This window comes from Haliotis asinina, chromosome 9, assembly GCF_037392515.1.
Source record: "Haliotis asinina isolate JCU_RB_2024 chromosome 9, JCU_Hal_asi_v2, whole genome shotgun sequence".
NCBI classification, from domain to species: domain Eukaryota; kingdom Metazoa; phylum Mollusca; class Gastropoda; order Lepetellida; family Haliotidae; genus Haliotis; species Haliotis asinina.
This window is the reverse complement of record NC_090288.1, coordinates 27,598,377-27,616,313: the sequence shown is the minus strand read 5'-3', so window position 1 is coordinate 27,616,313 and position 17,937 is coordinate 27,598,377. Positions and strand designations below refer to the sequence as shown.

General features: G+C 36.5%; 1 protein-coding gene across 1 annotated transcript in view; it reads right to left on the bottom strand.

Moving 5' to 3' along the window:
- LOC137296673 (mitogen-activated protein kinase 14-like) overlaps window positions 1–17,937 on the bottom strand; it is a 29,664-nt gene that overhangs the window by 8,141 nt on the left and 3,586 nt on the right. The window contains exons 2-11 of the mRNA XM_067828493.1: window positions 9,292–9,421; window positions 8,274–8,332; window positions 6,684–6,795; window positions 6,011–6,040; window positions 5,012–5,059; window positions 4,504–4,618; window positions 3,901–3,972; window positions 2,094–2,173; window positions 1,100–1,178; window positions 135–308 (exon numbers count right to left, since the gene is read on the bottom strand). Coding sequence (XP_067684594.1) covers window positions 135–308; window positions 1,100–1,178; window positions 2,094–2,173; window positions 3,901–3,972; window positions 4,504–4,618; window positions 5,012–5,059; window positions 6,011–6,040; window positions 6,684–6,795; window positions 8,274–8,332; window positions 9,292–9,421 — 899 coding nt within the window. The remainder of the gene's footprint in view (window positions 1–134; window positions 309–1,099; window positions 1,179–2,093; window positions 2,174–3,900; window positions 3,973–4,503; window positions 4,619–5,011; window positions 5,060–6,010; window positions 6,041–6,683; window positions 6,796–8,273; window positions 8,333–9,291; window positions 9,422–17,937) is intronic.

Genomic DNA, 17,937 nt, shown 5'->3' with positions numbered 1-17,937 from the left:
GGGTGGTTTGACACCTACCTTGCTTCCAAGATAGAAGATGCTATTTAGATTTGTTTTCATTGCGTTAAAAAATCGAATTTCAACCCAAGCAATGAGGATAGGCTGTAGCTATTGAGAACTTGACTTGGACATACTTTTCCACTCTGGTATACTGTAATCACTGTCCTCAAAGCCCCAGTCAAATGGAGCTGACGTGGGCTCATCAGTTGGGTCTGCGTACTGAGCTAGATACTTGTGTGCCAGAGCCTCTTCCGCAGTCAGACGGCGCTTGGCATCCAGGTTCAACATCATCTCCAGTAACTTGATGGCTGAGGAACAGAGGGTGGTGTAATTAAGTGTCTTCAGTTAAAGCATTCAAAAGTAGATTCCACAAATATAAATTTACTTCAAATGCACACTATTACACTGTTTGTGTACAGGAGGCATATGACCAGGATTTATCCAGGGCTTGAAACTAAGCAAATCAGAAAATGAATGTGCACTTAGTTAAAAGCTGGGAATTTCCTATGTTCACATCTTCTTAACTTTAGTGGTAAGCATATCTTATCTTGGTACTTTTTTAATGCATTTAATGCAATAATTATATAAATATGCTTTGCAACATCCTCCCACTGTTTGGTCTCATTTTCAGTGAAATACAGATAATTTCTATGAAGTCCCAAAATTAGCTAATAGTCTATTAGCATGATAAGTCATAAACAAAAATATGAACACCTTAAAGAAATAATTTTGATTGTTTAATGACATTCTAGGCCTCACCTTAGTGGTGTTGCTTGCACTGGTGCAACCAAATATTGCAAAGTGCAACCTAGCAGCAGTCTAACTTGCAACAGGTGCAAATTGATTTTTGAGTGGGTAAACATCTGAATAAAACATCACAATAATTCAACAGCATATTCCATTCATTTCTTATCACAATGAAAGCAGTGAAACTGGAATTTGGTTGGTGCAAATAGGATTTCTGTTCAGGCTGCACCTAGTGCCAGTAGGTAAACACCTCTTAACTCAAGCCCTGCATTTGCAGTATACTTTGGGCTTAGTATCAACCTCTATGTAACTTAGTTAAATTCTGTTGCCATGTATCCTGGGCAGCACATACCATCCTGGTTGGCTCCTATGAAGAGTTCCTTGAAGTCTCTCTTGTTCCACTTTGGTAGTGAAGCAATATAATTCCTGGCCTAGAAGAAGAATATTAAACTGTCACCAAAAGCATCAATCTGTTCACCAAAGCAAGCCATGAGTGAATGCTCTTACCACTAGGCTACCCAACTCTGCAGCCATCAGATTGACTTCAACAACAAATCAAATGCAGAGATGCCTACCTTAAGTCTTGCAAATAATAGTTTCAAGGATCAAAATTAGTAGGTTGACCATCAAATCAGTAGTCAACTCAATACTTAAAGTCATGATGGATTCTGAGAAAGAAAACATGACACTAACAAAGAGTGAAGCTTTAATTTTACATTAATGGCAGAATATTTCCAAATTATCAGCATCATATTTTGTCTTTTTGTCTCTTTTTAGCAAAAATGTATTTGTATATACATCCTAACTTGAATGAATTTTTGTAGAAATTCGTAGTGCAATTGTATTGGTGTAGTTTCAGACTAAAATTTGTAACGAGTCCATCTGAGATCTAATTTCAAAGAATACGCTATGAAAAGATTTCGCGGATACATTTAAACCAGACTAATATAATCTCATATCTGAAAACTTTTCCTGCCTATTGGTAGCAAAGATGATCTACTACACAGCAAGAACAGTACCATCAACATTGACATAAAAATCAGTATGAACAGACTGCATGAATATTTTAGCATTGCATTACTTTCACTGATCACAAAATGAAACGTCGCAAATGGATCCAGAATACCCCGGGTATATACTGAAGAGCAAAGGAAATGCAAGTTTTGAAAAAATTAAATCTCATAAAAGTAAGTGTTCATGTTTATGTCTTCCATTTAAAAACTTGACAAAAAGTCAGAGTTGCTGTTCAGTATATATATCACAATCAAAAGAAAAAAAAAATTAAAGGATAATTTAGGATGTTACATACTTCATGTCACGATCATATCAATGTCAACAACACTCACGTCTTTGCTCTCTATGTTTTGTAGCAGCTCATGGTCAGGGGTGCCGACCAGCGACAGGATTTTGTTCAGTTGATCAATATCTACGTTGGGTTAAGGAAAAAACTTTCTTTTATTACTGGTGTACAGGGTGCACTGCTGTCTCACACAAATAATTGGGTCTAACCAGAGGGTGATGGTATCAGCACCTAAAATAAAGGTAATGGTGGTGATCACTAGGCCTAGCTAAAATTAGGACTATTTCGTAAATAATCCACATAAATATAATTTATAACATATAATTTCTTTCAGATATTTTGGGTACACAGTCGATCACCATTGTCTTGATACTCATAGAACCAAAATATTGAGTTGTCCAAACTTCAAAACATATGACCAGAGCATATTATCACATATCACTATAAAAGTAAACAAAAAAAAGCGCAGATATTTGTATATACATTTTTACTCAAAAGAATGTTGGATTTATTCAGCAAATAAATCGAAGTATTTTGAAACTTGATTGAAGTATTTTGAAACTTGAGTCTGATTTGGTAGTGGCGATTTAGAAACAACTCAACGATCACATGTCACTCACATGAGTATGCTAAATCTTCATTCTAATTATGTTTGAATTGACATACAGTTTAGTCAGTGAGTACTTCCTAATTAATTCGTTCTTAATTAATCCTAATTAAATAACAAACAAGTGACACCTTCAACTCAATAAGTCCTAACTAGTCTACACTTCTGCATCCACTGTCGGGGGTTCAAAAATCCCAGTTCCCGATGCCCACAACAAGTCAGTTTTCATTTCGGGTAGTCAAAAGTCTTTCTTGTCCATGGGCAACTAGATAATTTCCACTTATGGTTTCGAACTGCAAATAAACTTGCATTTTATTTCATATCTGCTCATAAAATTTCGCAATGAGAACAAAGCAGAGTTATCTTACTTTGTTATTTATCACTTTTTATAGTTCGGTAAACCTTAACATCAAATACCGTGTTGATTTATTCTTTCATAAAATCAGGGCCAGTGGAACATTACTCGGAATTACGTTTGCTTGTCCAGTAGCAAGTAGCTTTTCAAAAACATTTAGAACCCATGCCTTTGATTCATGCAGCACTGAGTGTAAACATGTGGAAACAACCTCAGGTGAAAATGATACTTGTCCATGAAAGGTAGGCAAATACTGAGTTGAAAAGAGTAATCTTGCTTCTTGGGACCAGGACATTATATCGGGATGTCTGAAATATTGAGACATCAAGTTAAAAGATAATGATAAAATATGAATGATTTTGCAAGGACTGAGTGTTATATTGAGACAATCAAGTTATCGGGTTATCATAGTTCGACATAATGGTGCTCAACTGTATTTCCTCCAAGTTATGCCTCTGATACTTATCAATAATCGATTGCTATTGAGTTAACAATTATACATCTCTAATCCATACTGAAAATCAGACCCAGTGATCACACACCAACACTTTGCATGTTGGCAGAGAAAACAACTGTTCAATACATATCTTCACTTGCAGAGATTAATGTTTACGTTTTTAGAGTTTTAAGATAAAAATCCTTGATTAATTGACTTCCTGAGCCGTTCTTAGTTAATTCCTTTCATCTTCAAGGTAAGTCAAGGTAAGGATCCCAAGATGTTTTCATTCTAGTATTAACAGGGCGGTGGGGTAGCCTAGTGGTTTAAGCGTTCTCACGCCATGCGAAGACCTGAGCTCAAATCCCCACATGGGTATAATATTAAACTAAACTCACTCACTTGAGTGTTAACCACATTTTTACACATTTGGTTTAGCTCAAGCATAAGGATACGATCTGTTCCGGGGAACAGGGGTCTGCTGGTCAACATCTCCGCCATGATACATCCCACTGACCAGATGTCCACTGAAACACAAACATAAACAACATACTTGAGAGACTCTCAGGCCCATCAACACCTGTGTTGCTGAACACAAGTCATCAGTTTGTTAACTAAATGATAAATCTGCTATTTAGAGCACATGGCAAATAAGGTGCAGAAATAAGATGACATAAACTACAAATGAATCATGACCAAGAAGTCTAATGGCCAAGCGCATGGAACCTCTTGATGAACTTAGGGAGAACTTTTTTAATGAACTTTTGATAAATATGAAGTCTGTTGTCTGTTCATCCTGAAAAGTAATTAGAATTCATAATTTAATTAGTAATCACTGTGTATTAACATTCAAATTTCAACTCTAGCATGAATTCACCATCATTAAGTAAGTAACAAGTGAAGGCCAAGATTTTCGAAGTTCTCATAGCTCTAAGATAGTCGTAAGTGCCATTCATTACCATCAACTTTGTACCCACAGACAATAATATCTGTTAGGTGAAAAACACACATGACAACAAGAACCATAACAGAACATTTTGTATATTTGGAATACCCACCTGTTTGTGTGTATCTCATCCAGTTGAGCATAATCTCAGGTGCCCGGTACCACCGTGTTGCCACATACCCAGTCATCTCATCTTCTGTGTGGCGGGCCAGGCCAAAGTCAAGGATCTGGTCAAGTATATGTCCATTATGTCACACACAAGCTCAGGAGACTTCATATACACAACAACTGGGCAAAATGAGCTTGATGCCAATTAATGAAAACCTCAGTCTTGTGTATCGGAATGAATGGGATCAGTGCACAAACTACATCCCTGTGTGCTGACAACATGGCTACATAACAAAGGTGAATCCACATTCAGTCTCTACAATGTTTAGTCGTGCTGCTAGCATGCGACACTATCTTTGAAAAGGTTTAAAAGGCAAATGTCACAAATATGTCTTTGTTATATTTCATAGTCTCCAAAATTTCTGCTTCATATGAAACGTAAATATAATACAATCAATATCAATGCCAAAATTTAAAAAACAAAGAAAATTCTTAAGACCTTGGTGACCTACCTTCAGTTCACAGTCCTCGTTTACAGCAATATTACTTGGCTTTAAATCCTGCAAAAAATACACAGAATTTGATAAATGAATTATATATCTATCCCCAGGCCATTTCAATTCTCATAGAAAGAAGGATTTAAACCCACAAACTGGAGAGACTGGGATTAAACCTATAACATAGGGACTGGCATTTAAACCCACAACCTAGAGGCAGGGTTTCAACCCACAACCGAGAGACCAAGACTAAATCCACAACCTTCAGACTGTGATTTAAACTCATAACATAGGGACTGGGATTTATACCCACAACCTTGAGGCCAGGATTTAAACCCACAACCTAACATCCTCGATAACCTATATGATACAAAAATCTCTGCTATACCTTGGATGCATCTACAGATGTCAACCTTCAGGCTGAGACTTAAAACCAGAACTTTGATACCATGATTTAAACCTACAACCTAGAAACTATGATTTAAACCCCCAACCCTGAGACTAGGATTAAAACCCATATACAGCAGGATTTAAACCACAACCTGGAGGCTGGGATTTAAACCCATAATCTCGTGGCTGGGATGAAACCCAGAACCTTGAGACCAGGATTGAAACCAACAACCCTGAGATCAGGATTTAATATCCCAACTTCAAGACTGGGATTTCAGCTCACAACCTCGAGGCTGTTATCTAAACCCACAACCTAGAGGCTGGGATTTAATCCCACAACCTAAAGGCTGGGATTTAAACCCAGAACCTTGAGACCAGGCTTAAAACCCACAAGAATGAGACCATGATTTAAAACCAGAACATACATGCTGGGATATAAATCCACAACCTAGAGACCAACTTTCAGTTACTGGCATGCATAGCACAATGTAACACAATGAATTCCGGTGACTTAAGATGACTGGACTACCTACGGCCCTGTTATACATGCTGATGTGCCTTCAGTCCAGTGAATACATACACACTGAGCTATCACTAAGTCTACTAACTGAAAGGTCAACTTACCCTGTGTATTATGCCCGCTGAATGAATGTACTGAAACAAAACAAAATACACATATAGCTGCTGACACCACACAACCACAATCATAACAGTGAAACAGGCGAGACTACATAATTGAAAAAACACTCAAGTAATTCTTTGTGGAAATTTGACATGAGAGTGAGTTGGGTGGCATGACTTTGAACTGTACTTCAGTCATAACACATGTCAACTTGACAGAGGGAGAAAATGTGAAGTCACTGTGATGTTCACTACACTGGTGACACCATTCAAACCCAGAAACAGATGAACCAGAATTTGAATCCACAATCACAAATATCTAGTGTGCCAAAGAGATGCAATTCAACACAGTGTCTTTAGTTTTACAAAACTAAAATCTATGAAATTTCCAGCAACATCACAGCAGGATACACCAGGAGTGCGCTTCACACATTCCACCCATGTAGGGAATCTAACCTGAGTCCTTGATGTGACAAAGGAATGTCTGACCACTAAGCTACCGTACTGCCCCTAACTCTACACAGTGAATTGTTGATCACTGGGATACAAATGCCCCATCAACTTTTGAAGACTAGATCAATTGTAAATGTTTCTCAAATTCAAGTTGTGAATTGTGCTACTGATTCTAAATTAATGACATTTTTCTGAAGAAAAGACGTGTCTGCCATGCACTTACTTTGAGCCCTCTGAGTATCTGATAGACTAGAAATTGTACATGGTCATCACTCAGCTTCTGAGTTTTCAGGATGTTGTTCAGGTCAGCACCCATCAATGGTGTCACCAAATATCTGAAATACACAACATTAATATCAGACTCAGATAAAACTATGTACACATTGCTGTTAACTGATACAGTAAACAGCAAAAGAAACACAATTTCTAAGAAAAAAATGAAACCTCACAACAGTAAGCATTCATGTTTATATCTTCTATTTAAAAACTTGACAAAAAGTCACAGTTGCGTTTCTTTAGCTGTTCAGTATATAATTATCAGATCTTTATTGCTATACTTTTCTCCATAAGTCCTGTACTCTAACAATAACTAACAATAGTTTTGTGGAATGGTGTTGCATCACAACATGTACAAACACATCCCAAAACGTCAAAGAATAATTTGTCAAAAAATTTGCAAGATACACTAGTGAAACAATTCATGAGCTCTTCTCAGTGATCTCCCATGTCTACATGCAATTGTGCAATATCAATTAAGAAGCACAGTGAGGTTGAGTGTTTACAATGTTTGTTGGTGAAACTTGTTCCCACACAGAGCAACAAGCTTTGGTATTAAACAGTGAGTGTCAGAGTGAGTGAGGCAGTTAGTTTTATGCCACTTTAAGGCCAGACCAATTATATTACTTCTTGCTTTAGATGTTTGACCTCAGAAAACCTAACGACAGGTGGTGAAAAAAATATAAATTTATTACTCGCCCGTGGAACATACTGCAGAGTAATATTTTTACACTATTTTATAATTATTACACTAGTGTAATACCACTAGACGCATGATGTCATAAGGGTTCAGAGCATTGATGTCATAATGCTAATGCAGCTGTCAGTCGTACTGGAGCTTGTTTGACTCAAGAAAATCTGGAAGTATTCACAATGTAGCCACAGTTTCTTTCAATTTGTGTTGGAAATAACAAACAGAATGCAAAATTGGCTTCCGTGAAATACCATTTTCATTAAACTCCTGAAAGATTCAGTATCAAACTCGCTTTCGCTCTTTTGATATCAAATGACTTACTCGTTTAATAAAAATGGTATTATACGGAAGGTCGTTTATTACCCTCTATATAATCACCAGTCAAAGTAACATTCCTCCTGTATACTACAAGTACTTTACTCCTGGCAATGCATGAAGTGTATATGGTGCAAAATACAACCTATACAATCTAAAAAAATTGTTGTAAGTTCACATATTTGGCCAGTTTTTTTGTATTTTTTTCTTATTGTTGAAAAAATATGACCAGTGGTTCTGCAGAACAAGAAATAAAATTGGTCTGGCCTAAGCCATATTCCAGCATATCATGGAGGGACACCAGGTATGGATGTCATACATTGCACCCATGTGGGAAATCAAACCTGGGGCTTTGGTGTGATGAGTGAATGCCTTAACCATTTGGCTACCTTCAGCCATTTAAACACAGTGTAACAGACCATACCATTCCATTGTTATTGTTGAATGGTATCCACAATGAGTAATACAGCAAGCTTTGACTCTAACACTTACTGTGAAAAATATTCATGAAAGACACTAAATACTTACACATCCTGGAAGCGTTCAAATGACGTCTGAGGTGTGAATAGATCTAACAAGCCAATGATCTGAAAGAAAGGAAAGAGACCAATGTGTAAATTCTGTAGATGATAATAGGTTACAAGTAGTGATGGTTACTGCACCCAATATGGAGGTCAACAACTGTAGCTGAGTAACTTGTCCTGACAAACGATTGTTATCATAAACCTAGCCACAAAATTCCTCTGGGCAACAATGGGACATGGCTGCATTAAACAACAAATCAACCAACTATATTTTGATTTAAATGAAGCATGTTGAGCTTAGTTTGAAACTTTAAAAAATACAACACTCCACAGGCCGAGTACCCCATTCAGTGACCTCTAATTTCCATGGTTACAGTAAGAAATATCACTGTACAAATGTTAAGGTAATATTTTGACATAATCAGTGACATATCTCCAGAATTGTATACCCAGAGACAATCCATTTGTCCACTGAATGTTTCATCATTCCTGGTTTTGGCCCCTTTCACAATTGACTATGGAGCGTTAATTTCCACAACTCAATGCTGGGATTCATTTTGTATTGTTTACACACATTTTCTCCTGTTTTGGTATCAACAAAGTCTTAACTCTAGCCAAGAGAGACTAGTTGGTATTTATGTAGATTTGACTCCCTTGACTAGAGAAGCTAGCCTGGATATGCAAGTACAGAGAACTGCTGTCTGAGACAAAACTGGCAGCAATCAAATATATACCCAGGAAGATGGCCATTCAACATGGAGAGTGACATTAGTTTAATGCCACACTTGGTAATATCCCAGCTATATAGCAGAAGCCTCTAATAATCAAGACTGATCTACACAATCCAGTGATCAACAGCATGAGCATCAACCTACGTAATTAGAATACAATGACATGTGTCAACCAAGTCAGCGAATCTGACTACCTGATCCTGTTAGTCGCCACTTGTGACAAGCTCAGGTTACTTTAATCTAATTCTAACATAAATCTTCAAGGGTTCAGCATGGAGAAACTAAACCTACATTTTCATGGTGCATGTGTTTTAACATGCGAATCTCTCGGTATGTTCTCTTGGCATGGATCGCTGTCTGGAAGGGACGGGCAAGCTTCTTGATGGCAACCTTGGTTCCCATCATACTGTCATGAGAGGAGCTGCAACACAAGCACAACACTATATAACATGAAGGGTGGTCATACATGGCAGAAGGGTGTTAACAATGCTTCAAGCCAGTGACAATGGTCCTGGGACAATGAAGAGGTTAACAAGTAATACTTCTACAGTGACTGACTGACTGAGTGGGTGGGTGTGTGAGTGTGTGAGCGCATGAGAGTGAAGATGTGTATGTGATTGAGTGAGTGAGTGAGTGAAATGTTTGGTTTTATGCCATTCACAGCAATATTCTAATTATGTGGCAGCAGTCTGTAAATAATCGAATCTAGACCAGACAAACCAATGATCAACAACATGAGCAACATTTTACACAACTGGGATACAATGAAATGTGTCCACCAATTCAATGAGCCTGGCCACCCAATCCCATTATTTGCCTCTTACAACAAATATGGGTAAGTGAAGATCAATCCTAACCCAGATCTTCATGAGCTACACAACATCCACAGGTCACAGAGGTAGAATCTGGAGTTTCAAACTTGGAAGAAAGATTCTAAACACACCAAATGGTGAGTAGTGTAGTGGTTTATGATTGTGTAAGGTGGGATTTGTTAGATAATCGATTCCCTAATTCAGCAGCAATTCATAATCAGTCATACCCATGAAGTAACTTGCCCTGGTTTTTATGACACAATCATGACAATGTAATTATGAAAGAATAAAGCAACATGGTATTTGATGTTAATGTTTACTGGACTATTTACTGAGAAGTGATAAATAGCAAAGAAACCTAACACTACTTTATTATCACTGAGAAAATTAAAAGCCATATTTTGAGCAGATATGAAATGAAATCCAAGCTTATTTGCAGTTTGAAACCATAGGCAGAAATTATCTAGTAGCCCCAAAATGAAAACTGACTTGTCCCAGGCGTTGTGCAGCCCTTGATTATGATGTTTAATTAAACTGAAATTAGATTCGTGTCAATTTTGATAATGTCAATGTTGATAAATTCATGCATTAGTTTAATCTATATAATCTATCGTGACTGTGTCTACCACAACAAATGCAAAATAATTTTTAGTAATTTCAACCCGGACTGCATCAAATGTATAGATCTGCTGACTAGTCTTCTTTCTGTTCAGAAGAATCCATGAACCAGGTGATGATAGCTTGAACTACCAAATACCAAACACTAAAATACAACCAACTTAGTTGTGCATCAATCCTTCTTGTAAACATTTGTGACAAGCATGAAAACCACAGTTTGTTGGATACCAGGGACCTGTTCAACCCAAGACTCCAAACAAGACTATACATACTGCAGATTAACTTATAGAGATAAACCTGGAAACTTAGAGAGATTAACCTGGAAGACCTTTAGCATGAATAATCATGGTTTTGATTACACACAACAGGTTAGACTAAGCTTCAGAATGTGAAACCATACACAGACACCTCTGGCTAAAATGAAAATGAATGCACTGTGTACAGCTTTTAAGTGAACTTGCATACAGTGGCACTGCAAACCAGTTGAGTATTTTATCAAGGTAATCACTGGTTTCAATGTCATTAGTATCAAACTATTCACTCAGAAACTAATAATTATCAAAAGTTAATAGCTAATGATGCAACGATTCACTGAAAATCGAATCTAACACCTTAGTTTGTTTTTTTTAATAACTATTATCACTTTTTCAATTTATTTTGATATTTGAATACCTATTTAAATTATTTCCGTATTTCCAGAACATAATTTTGACTCCCAACTTGAAATGAAAATTGTTGTTAGTAGGCATTGCCATGTTGATGAGGGATTTCACATCAAAATAAGAAATGATCAAGGGTCTAATATTGCAAACTGAAGTGAACTGAATACAAAAATTTCTGTGTTTTTGAGCATTATCATAATCCTGCCTCACTTGTCAACATGCATTTTCAAAATGCTTAACATCAGTCATAGAGGATGTAACGTATATGCTAGGTAGGTACAAGAATAGTTCCAAGTGTTATTTATCAAAATACTGAAACTAGTGAACTAGTTCATGAACCAGTGACATTTGTATGACTTATGGAATAACATGAAAGAAAGTTATTGCAGATTTACAATATATTTAGCGCGAGTTTTGAGGCACACAAGTGAGTGAGTGAGTGAATGAAAGAGTGAGTGAGTTTAGTTTTACACCACACTCAACAATCCTCTAGTTCTATGGCAAATAAGCTGTAAATAATTTTGTCCGAGAACCATACAATCCAGTGATCAAAAGCAAGAGCACCATACTACGCAAATGGGATACAACAGTATATGCCAACGAGTATGTGACCATCCGATCCCATTAGTTGCATCTTCTGACAAGCATAGGTTAATGAAGATCAAGTCTAACATGGATCTAACATAATCTTGAGGCACATAAATGCACACCAGATTACTAACATATAAGTTATTTACAAACACTACAATACTGTTATTATCTTCTGTTCAATTATGAAGTTTAAAACAGGTAGCATCATTGTCTTAGGTTTCTGTAACCAATACTGATAGTGATGGTTAAGGAAAGTTGGCAGGGAGCAATGGCAACTCCAAACATGAGAAATAGATGGGTAACCGACAACAGCCCTTGTTTTGACAGATGTTGGGATGATGAGGAAGCAAACAGGAAATACAATATCTACAAGTTACAGATGTGGAATCAGGAATATGAAAGGGGGATTTCACAATACCATACATCAAATGACAGTTTGAAACTTCTCTTGACAAACTGATTTTTTTGAGTGGCTTTATTTTGTGTGAGTGTTGCATGTGCATATTTTGTGTGTGCATACATGGGTGTATGTTTTGTGTGCATTTGTGTGTATGTGGTGCATATGAGTGTGTGTTTGTATCACCATATTATACTTCAATTCAACCCCCTAGTGTAAATGTAGCCACTTACTTCAGGCAACTGTTCTAAACTAAACTTTACAAAATATACCATTCTTGTTAAAGGTTCTGTTTACACATGAACTGATGTTTTGTAAAACAAATTCGTAACGCTGAAAGATTATTGTCATGAGTTCAATAAATGATGAAAGTCAGTGAAACTTGGTGAATTCTTAACAAAACTGTTCACCAAAACACAACTGTTCACATGCCTGATATTTGCACATGCTTTTAAGCAATTTGACGAATGATCCTCATGTAATTCATCTACATCACCTTTGTAGCTGGTTCCTGCCAAGTTAGTGAAGAAATTCATCTTTGATGTAACCATATATACCCATAACACATAGTGAGGCTGTTAAGTGACACAGGCATGGCTGACCAAAATCCCCTGACTGTAAGTACAGATTTTTCCTTGACCATTTAAATGCAAAAACCGGCCTCCTTCCTCCCCTTCAACCAGTGCTAACCACCCTGTTTAGATATTTCCTTCTCACATATCATAAATAAACACATTTTTTGTTAATTTATTACAGTTACCAAAACCATGATATTTCTGACAAAGAATTTTTCCTCGACTCTCCTGCCACAATGTCACTTAACACTAGGAGATTAATTGTAATTATTTGTAACTATGTAATTATTAATTGTAAACATCAAATATATATTCTAAGGTAATGTCAACAACATATCATCTGAAACCTTTGTATTATATATTTAAGGCTTTTGACAGAGATTAAATGTGAAAATAATGATTTAACTGAATTGTTTCATTCAGGAACACATTTCTTCATTTGCACAAAATGTTGTCATTATCAAAGGCCTATGTGGACAGAATAAACATGAAACTACAACTTCACCTTCAGGATAACCATGACAACTAGAATAAACACCATTCAGTTTTGTGAATGAATAAACAGCAAATGTCAGAACATCGGTCATATCACATAAACTTAACGCTGTAGTTTAATGATGTAACTAATGTGGGTAAGCTTGACCAAAATGGGCATTCACAATTTGCCAAAAAAGCACCATAGCCATGATACTACTAATAATATTGTGGAATGGTATACAAATGAATTAAAAATTATCTCTTAATTTTGAAAAAAAAAAACCAAACATAGTTATCTTTAGGAGAGGAGGATCTGTTACCTCTAAAGAAAAATGTTCTTTTTTTGAATGGCAAACAATTACTATATCTATTGCTAACACCTATGCCTACCTCGGACTAGTGTTTTCTCATGAACTTAAAAGAGAATATAAGTTTGAAATCACTTGCTGAGAAGGCTCTTATTAAATATATGTCAGTAGTTCCAAGAATTTTGGCATTTTGGCAAATTGTTTCAATCACAAATCCAACCGATTATGCTTCATGGGAGAATATGTCTATTACGTAGCCCAGCTGTAGTAGATGAAATTCATTTTGCTTTTGTTTGCACACATTACTCTGATTTATAAAAACAATATATTCATAATAAGTATGTTAAAATATCCTTTAACTGCCTCCACTCTATCCTCCCAAACTGAAAATCTAAAATGTAATCTGGTGCTTTATGTAAAACATGTTGTTATCCTTAGAAGCAATCTCTTATCTGAACTGTAATTTGCTTAATGAAATGTCTGTAATATGAGCTGTATGTATACTTGTATTGCTTGTATATGGGCTGGAGGCCTTAAGTACAATAAACATCATTGACTTTGAGAACTACCATACCTGATTAGCTTCGGAGTCACATTTTTCCCTGACCATAACCCTAAATTTCATTGACTTAAACCCCAAATTCCATGACTTCTGAAAATATATCAAAATCCCCTGACTTTAAAGGTCACATGCAACCCAAAAATCAAACATAATTAAAACGCATTTATCACTTATTCATGACATATAATATACATTGCTGCTTTTGAAAAAACAAATAAACACAATTATAAGCGTACAATCGCGATTCAAATGTGCAATATTTTGTACTTGGGCTTACTTCCCCCGAAACGAAGCCCTCGGGAGACTGAACCCAGTCATAGCGGCTGGATATGCACTCAAGTGTAACGACGGCTTCCGATTGGCTGTTTCATTTGCTGATATGCTGAGGGCTCATTGTGTGTACAGAAAGATGATCTGTCTGATGGACATTTTAGAAGTATAGCCAGTCACAAGAAAGTAAGATTCTTTATGGATAACAACTTCTTTTTGTGTACTTGATGCGCCGTTTCAGTATGGATTCATACACTGTTGTCAAACAAAATCATATACACGAAAAGAAGTCGTTATCCATAAAGAATGTATATAGAGATGTTGGGTTTAGAAAATACATGTTCTCTGAATTTGCGCTCGATCCAATAAAAAATCATGTAGAGATGGTAAACTACTGCGTGGCTGGAATCTGTCATTCGTCCAAGTACAAAACAGGACTTGAAACTGACAAGAGTTTGCACAAGTTTCTGTCAGATCCAGACATCCGAAAAAAGTGAATGTAGTTTGTTTGCAACCCACAGACATAAAAACATGTCATGTGTATCACACGTGCCTAATTACATAATGTGGCAGACACGGGACTCAGGTGCACGAGTCATAAATCAACTTATTTTCTTTATGTCGTATAGTCTGATAGGTGCTAAGTTCAAATTGCATGTGGTCAATGATTTAAGCTGTGTATTGCATGTTGTCTTTAGCAGGCAGGCAGGCAGACATATAGGTGTGAATAAACCAGACACTGAGCTTTCTCTGTGACAGAGGCTGCTTACTACAATCAACAAGTTGTTTTACGTAACGAGTAGATTATTTACTTGTTTGTGTACACAACCAAGAATAGACTACTGCTCACGACCTCAGACTCTGGGCATGCATACTGTTTCAAGCTCCGCTAACCTATTCACTGCGCATGCGTTATGGACGCAGCACAGCACAACTGTTGAAACCAGTTTTCCCCCCAGCGCTGGGGGGAATTTAGTGAAACGTTTGAACTCCGATTTCGCAGGCTTTTTTTTCATCGCGTTTTTTTCAACTTTATAGGTTGAATTGGCATTTTTTATGATTTGTTTCGGTAAGTGCATACCGAAAGGTATCAGAATCTGCAAAGTTGTGTTTTACGTTGCATGTGACCTTTAACAGATAAGCCAAAACTGACTTTTCCCTCACTTGTGGGAGCCCTGAGAGAGTCAGAACGTGTGACAGGAAATGCATGATATGAATCAAAAGGAAACATTGACGAAGAATTGACTAAGAGAACAACTAATTTCAGCTTCAGATATCTTAGAATGAGGAACAATAATCAAGCAGTCTTAAAATAAGGAGCAATTGAATCTAGAGTTGAATCTAGAGTTTTGCATTTTGCAAAACCTTTTAACAGCAAATAAATACATAACATTTGTTCTCAGGGACATGAAAAAATGCGATTGTGTCATGTCTTTTCCCATTCTCTCAGTAATAATAAAATATACAGATATTCTATGATTTACAAATAAAAAGGAATATTTTCTGAGACATTTTAAGAGACACTAAAGTACAGGAACAACATTTTTGAAACCATTCAAACAACTCTTTCACTTCCATTTTGAAGCAAGCCACAGTTTTATTAGCCTTGAAAAGCTGGAACACTATGTGATGCAGCAAAAAGCTTTACTTATTCATTCAGGCCCTCCTGGATTCCATGATGAATCTGGAACTAAGAATTCTGTGGAAATGTAATTCTGCATCCCATTTTTTGCCAAAAATTCTGCAGTTAAAAAGATGACAATAAGAAAACAAACAAAATGCAATTTCAATTTTCAAAACAGATCAGTTTTGTGAAGTTTATTTTTGAGTCAAATTCAAGAAATATTATTGAAAGAATGAAGAAGAAGAATGTTGAAGAATATATTACCTTATACATAAATCACCCTTATTAATGAATATTTTTTCTGAATCAAAAAGTAATTTCCAAGATCTATTCTGCAGAATCCAGGAGGGACTATTCATTGTTTCACTACATTCATTTGCAAGGAACACTTTGCATGTCATAGAAGCCAATACATGCAGTCCTCTCGTACTGTACCACAGAAGATTTGGCTTATCCTAAATACTTTTCGTTACACTCCACTACTGAGTCTAACAAAACCTTATGGGAGGTCGCATCAGGTAACCTTTGAGATTGACCAATCAGAACACAGCTTACCAAATCGCGAAAGCGCACATTCGCACATACCTTTTAAACTTTTTATTATCTCGCAAAGGTTCATACCCGAATGATTCCAAATGCTATTTAGCGTACGATCGCTTCTGGGTAATGCACACGGCGTGCATAAAACCATGACAACGGTGAGTAATTGTCGCTGAAAATAGTGTTTGGCAATATTCAAGGATGTTATCTTGCGGAAATATTAGCTACAGGTAACCATGTCAACAGAAACTCCAAAGCTTATATACTGCAGATCAAATAGCTTTGTTATATGTGGATTTTTGTTTGTGGAGAGCTCTGTGTCAGTGACCTGGATATTTTGAAAGTCCCTATGATCACTAAATAGTAGCCGTTGTCTGATTGGTTAAATCTACTTAATCGTCTTGCGTTTGATTGGACGGTCATAGATTGCTCAAAGGTTACCTGACACGACCTTCCACTGGGTTTTGTCAGACTCAGTGGTGGAGTGTAACGAAATACACTGAGACTAAGTTTACTTACACTGGACTTGGCCCAGGAAGACCTCTTTTTTTCAGCTATTGAACATTTACTTACAAGTTTCCAATGCATTCTTTATATATTTACTCCCTGGGCCCAGACTATTGGGTCTTTTCGACTGCCCTAATCATGGGCCACACAAACTCACTGTGATTAGCATGTCAAACAGTAACATGGTTTTCAATGCTGTAGATCAGTGCTACTTTTGATCAGAACATAAACATTAGTAAACAAAACGAAATGATTGTTGAAAAAGAGACACTTGGTAACCTTGGAGAATGTTATTCCATTGTCAACAGATTTTTTCATGCACGTTAGGCTTATCTGCTTGCAAGTAAAAATCATTTGGCAGTGGTAGTTTATCTAGCATATCTTAAACTAAATTACAGGAAACCAAATTCACATGGAACTCTGATGTGGCCGAATATCTTGAAATGTTTCTACCTGGAGTTTTGCATTACTACATGATTATCATGAATATAATGTTAAATTACATCAGAAAATGCAGAATGTCATAAAAAATATTACGTCTCAATTTGATAAACAGATAAATGTATTGTTCTCGTTTCGATGAACTGAAATTCAAGATACGTCCCTACTGCATTTCAACATGGTTAAATGCTTTTCCTTTGTATCAATCCTGTTAACGTCTGCTATAGACGAACATGGTGAAACACAAAGAATGAATTCTGTAAAAAATATTCAGTGTACCAAACTTAACAACAGTTTAATAATAAGGTTTATCAGGTTAACAGGGGCATTTTCAATCTCTGTGAATATCTACAGACATTTGCCAGTTCACATGTTAACATTCGGCTCCAGCATGTCCAAGTCTGAAATAAATGTCACTTAAAAACCTAAAATTGGAATTAAGCTTCTAAAAATATTGTAATCCTATGAACAAGTTATCAAGTTTCGCATAGATGGATCCTGAGGGGGGTAAGGGGGTGGAGCAGGGTTTACCCACCCCTCCTTTTGTCTTGAA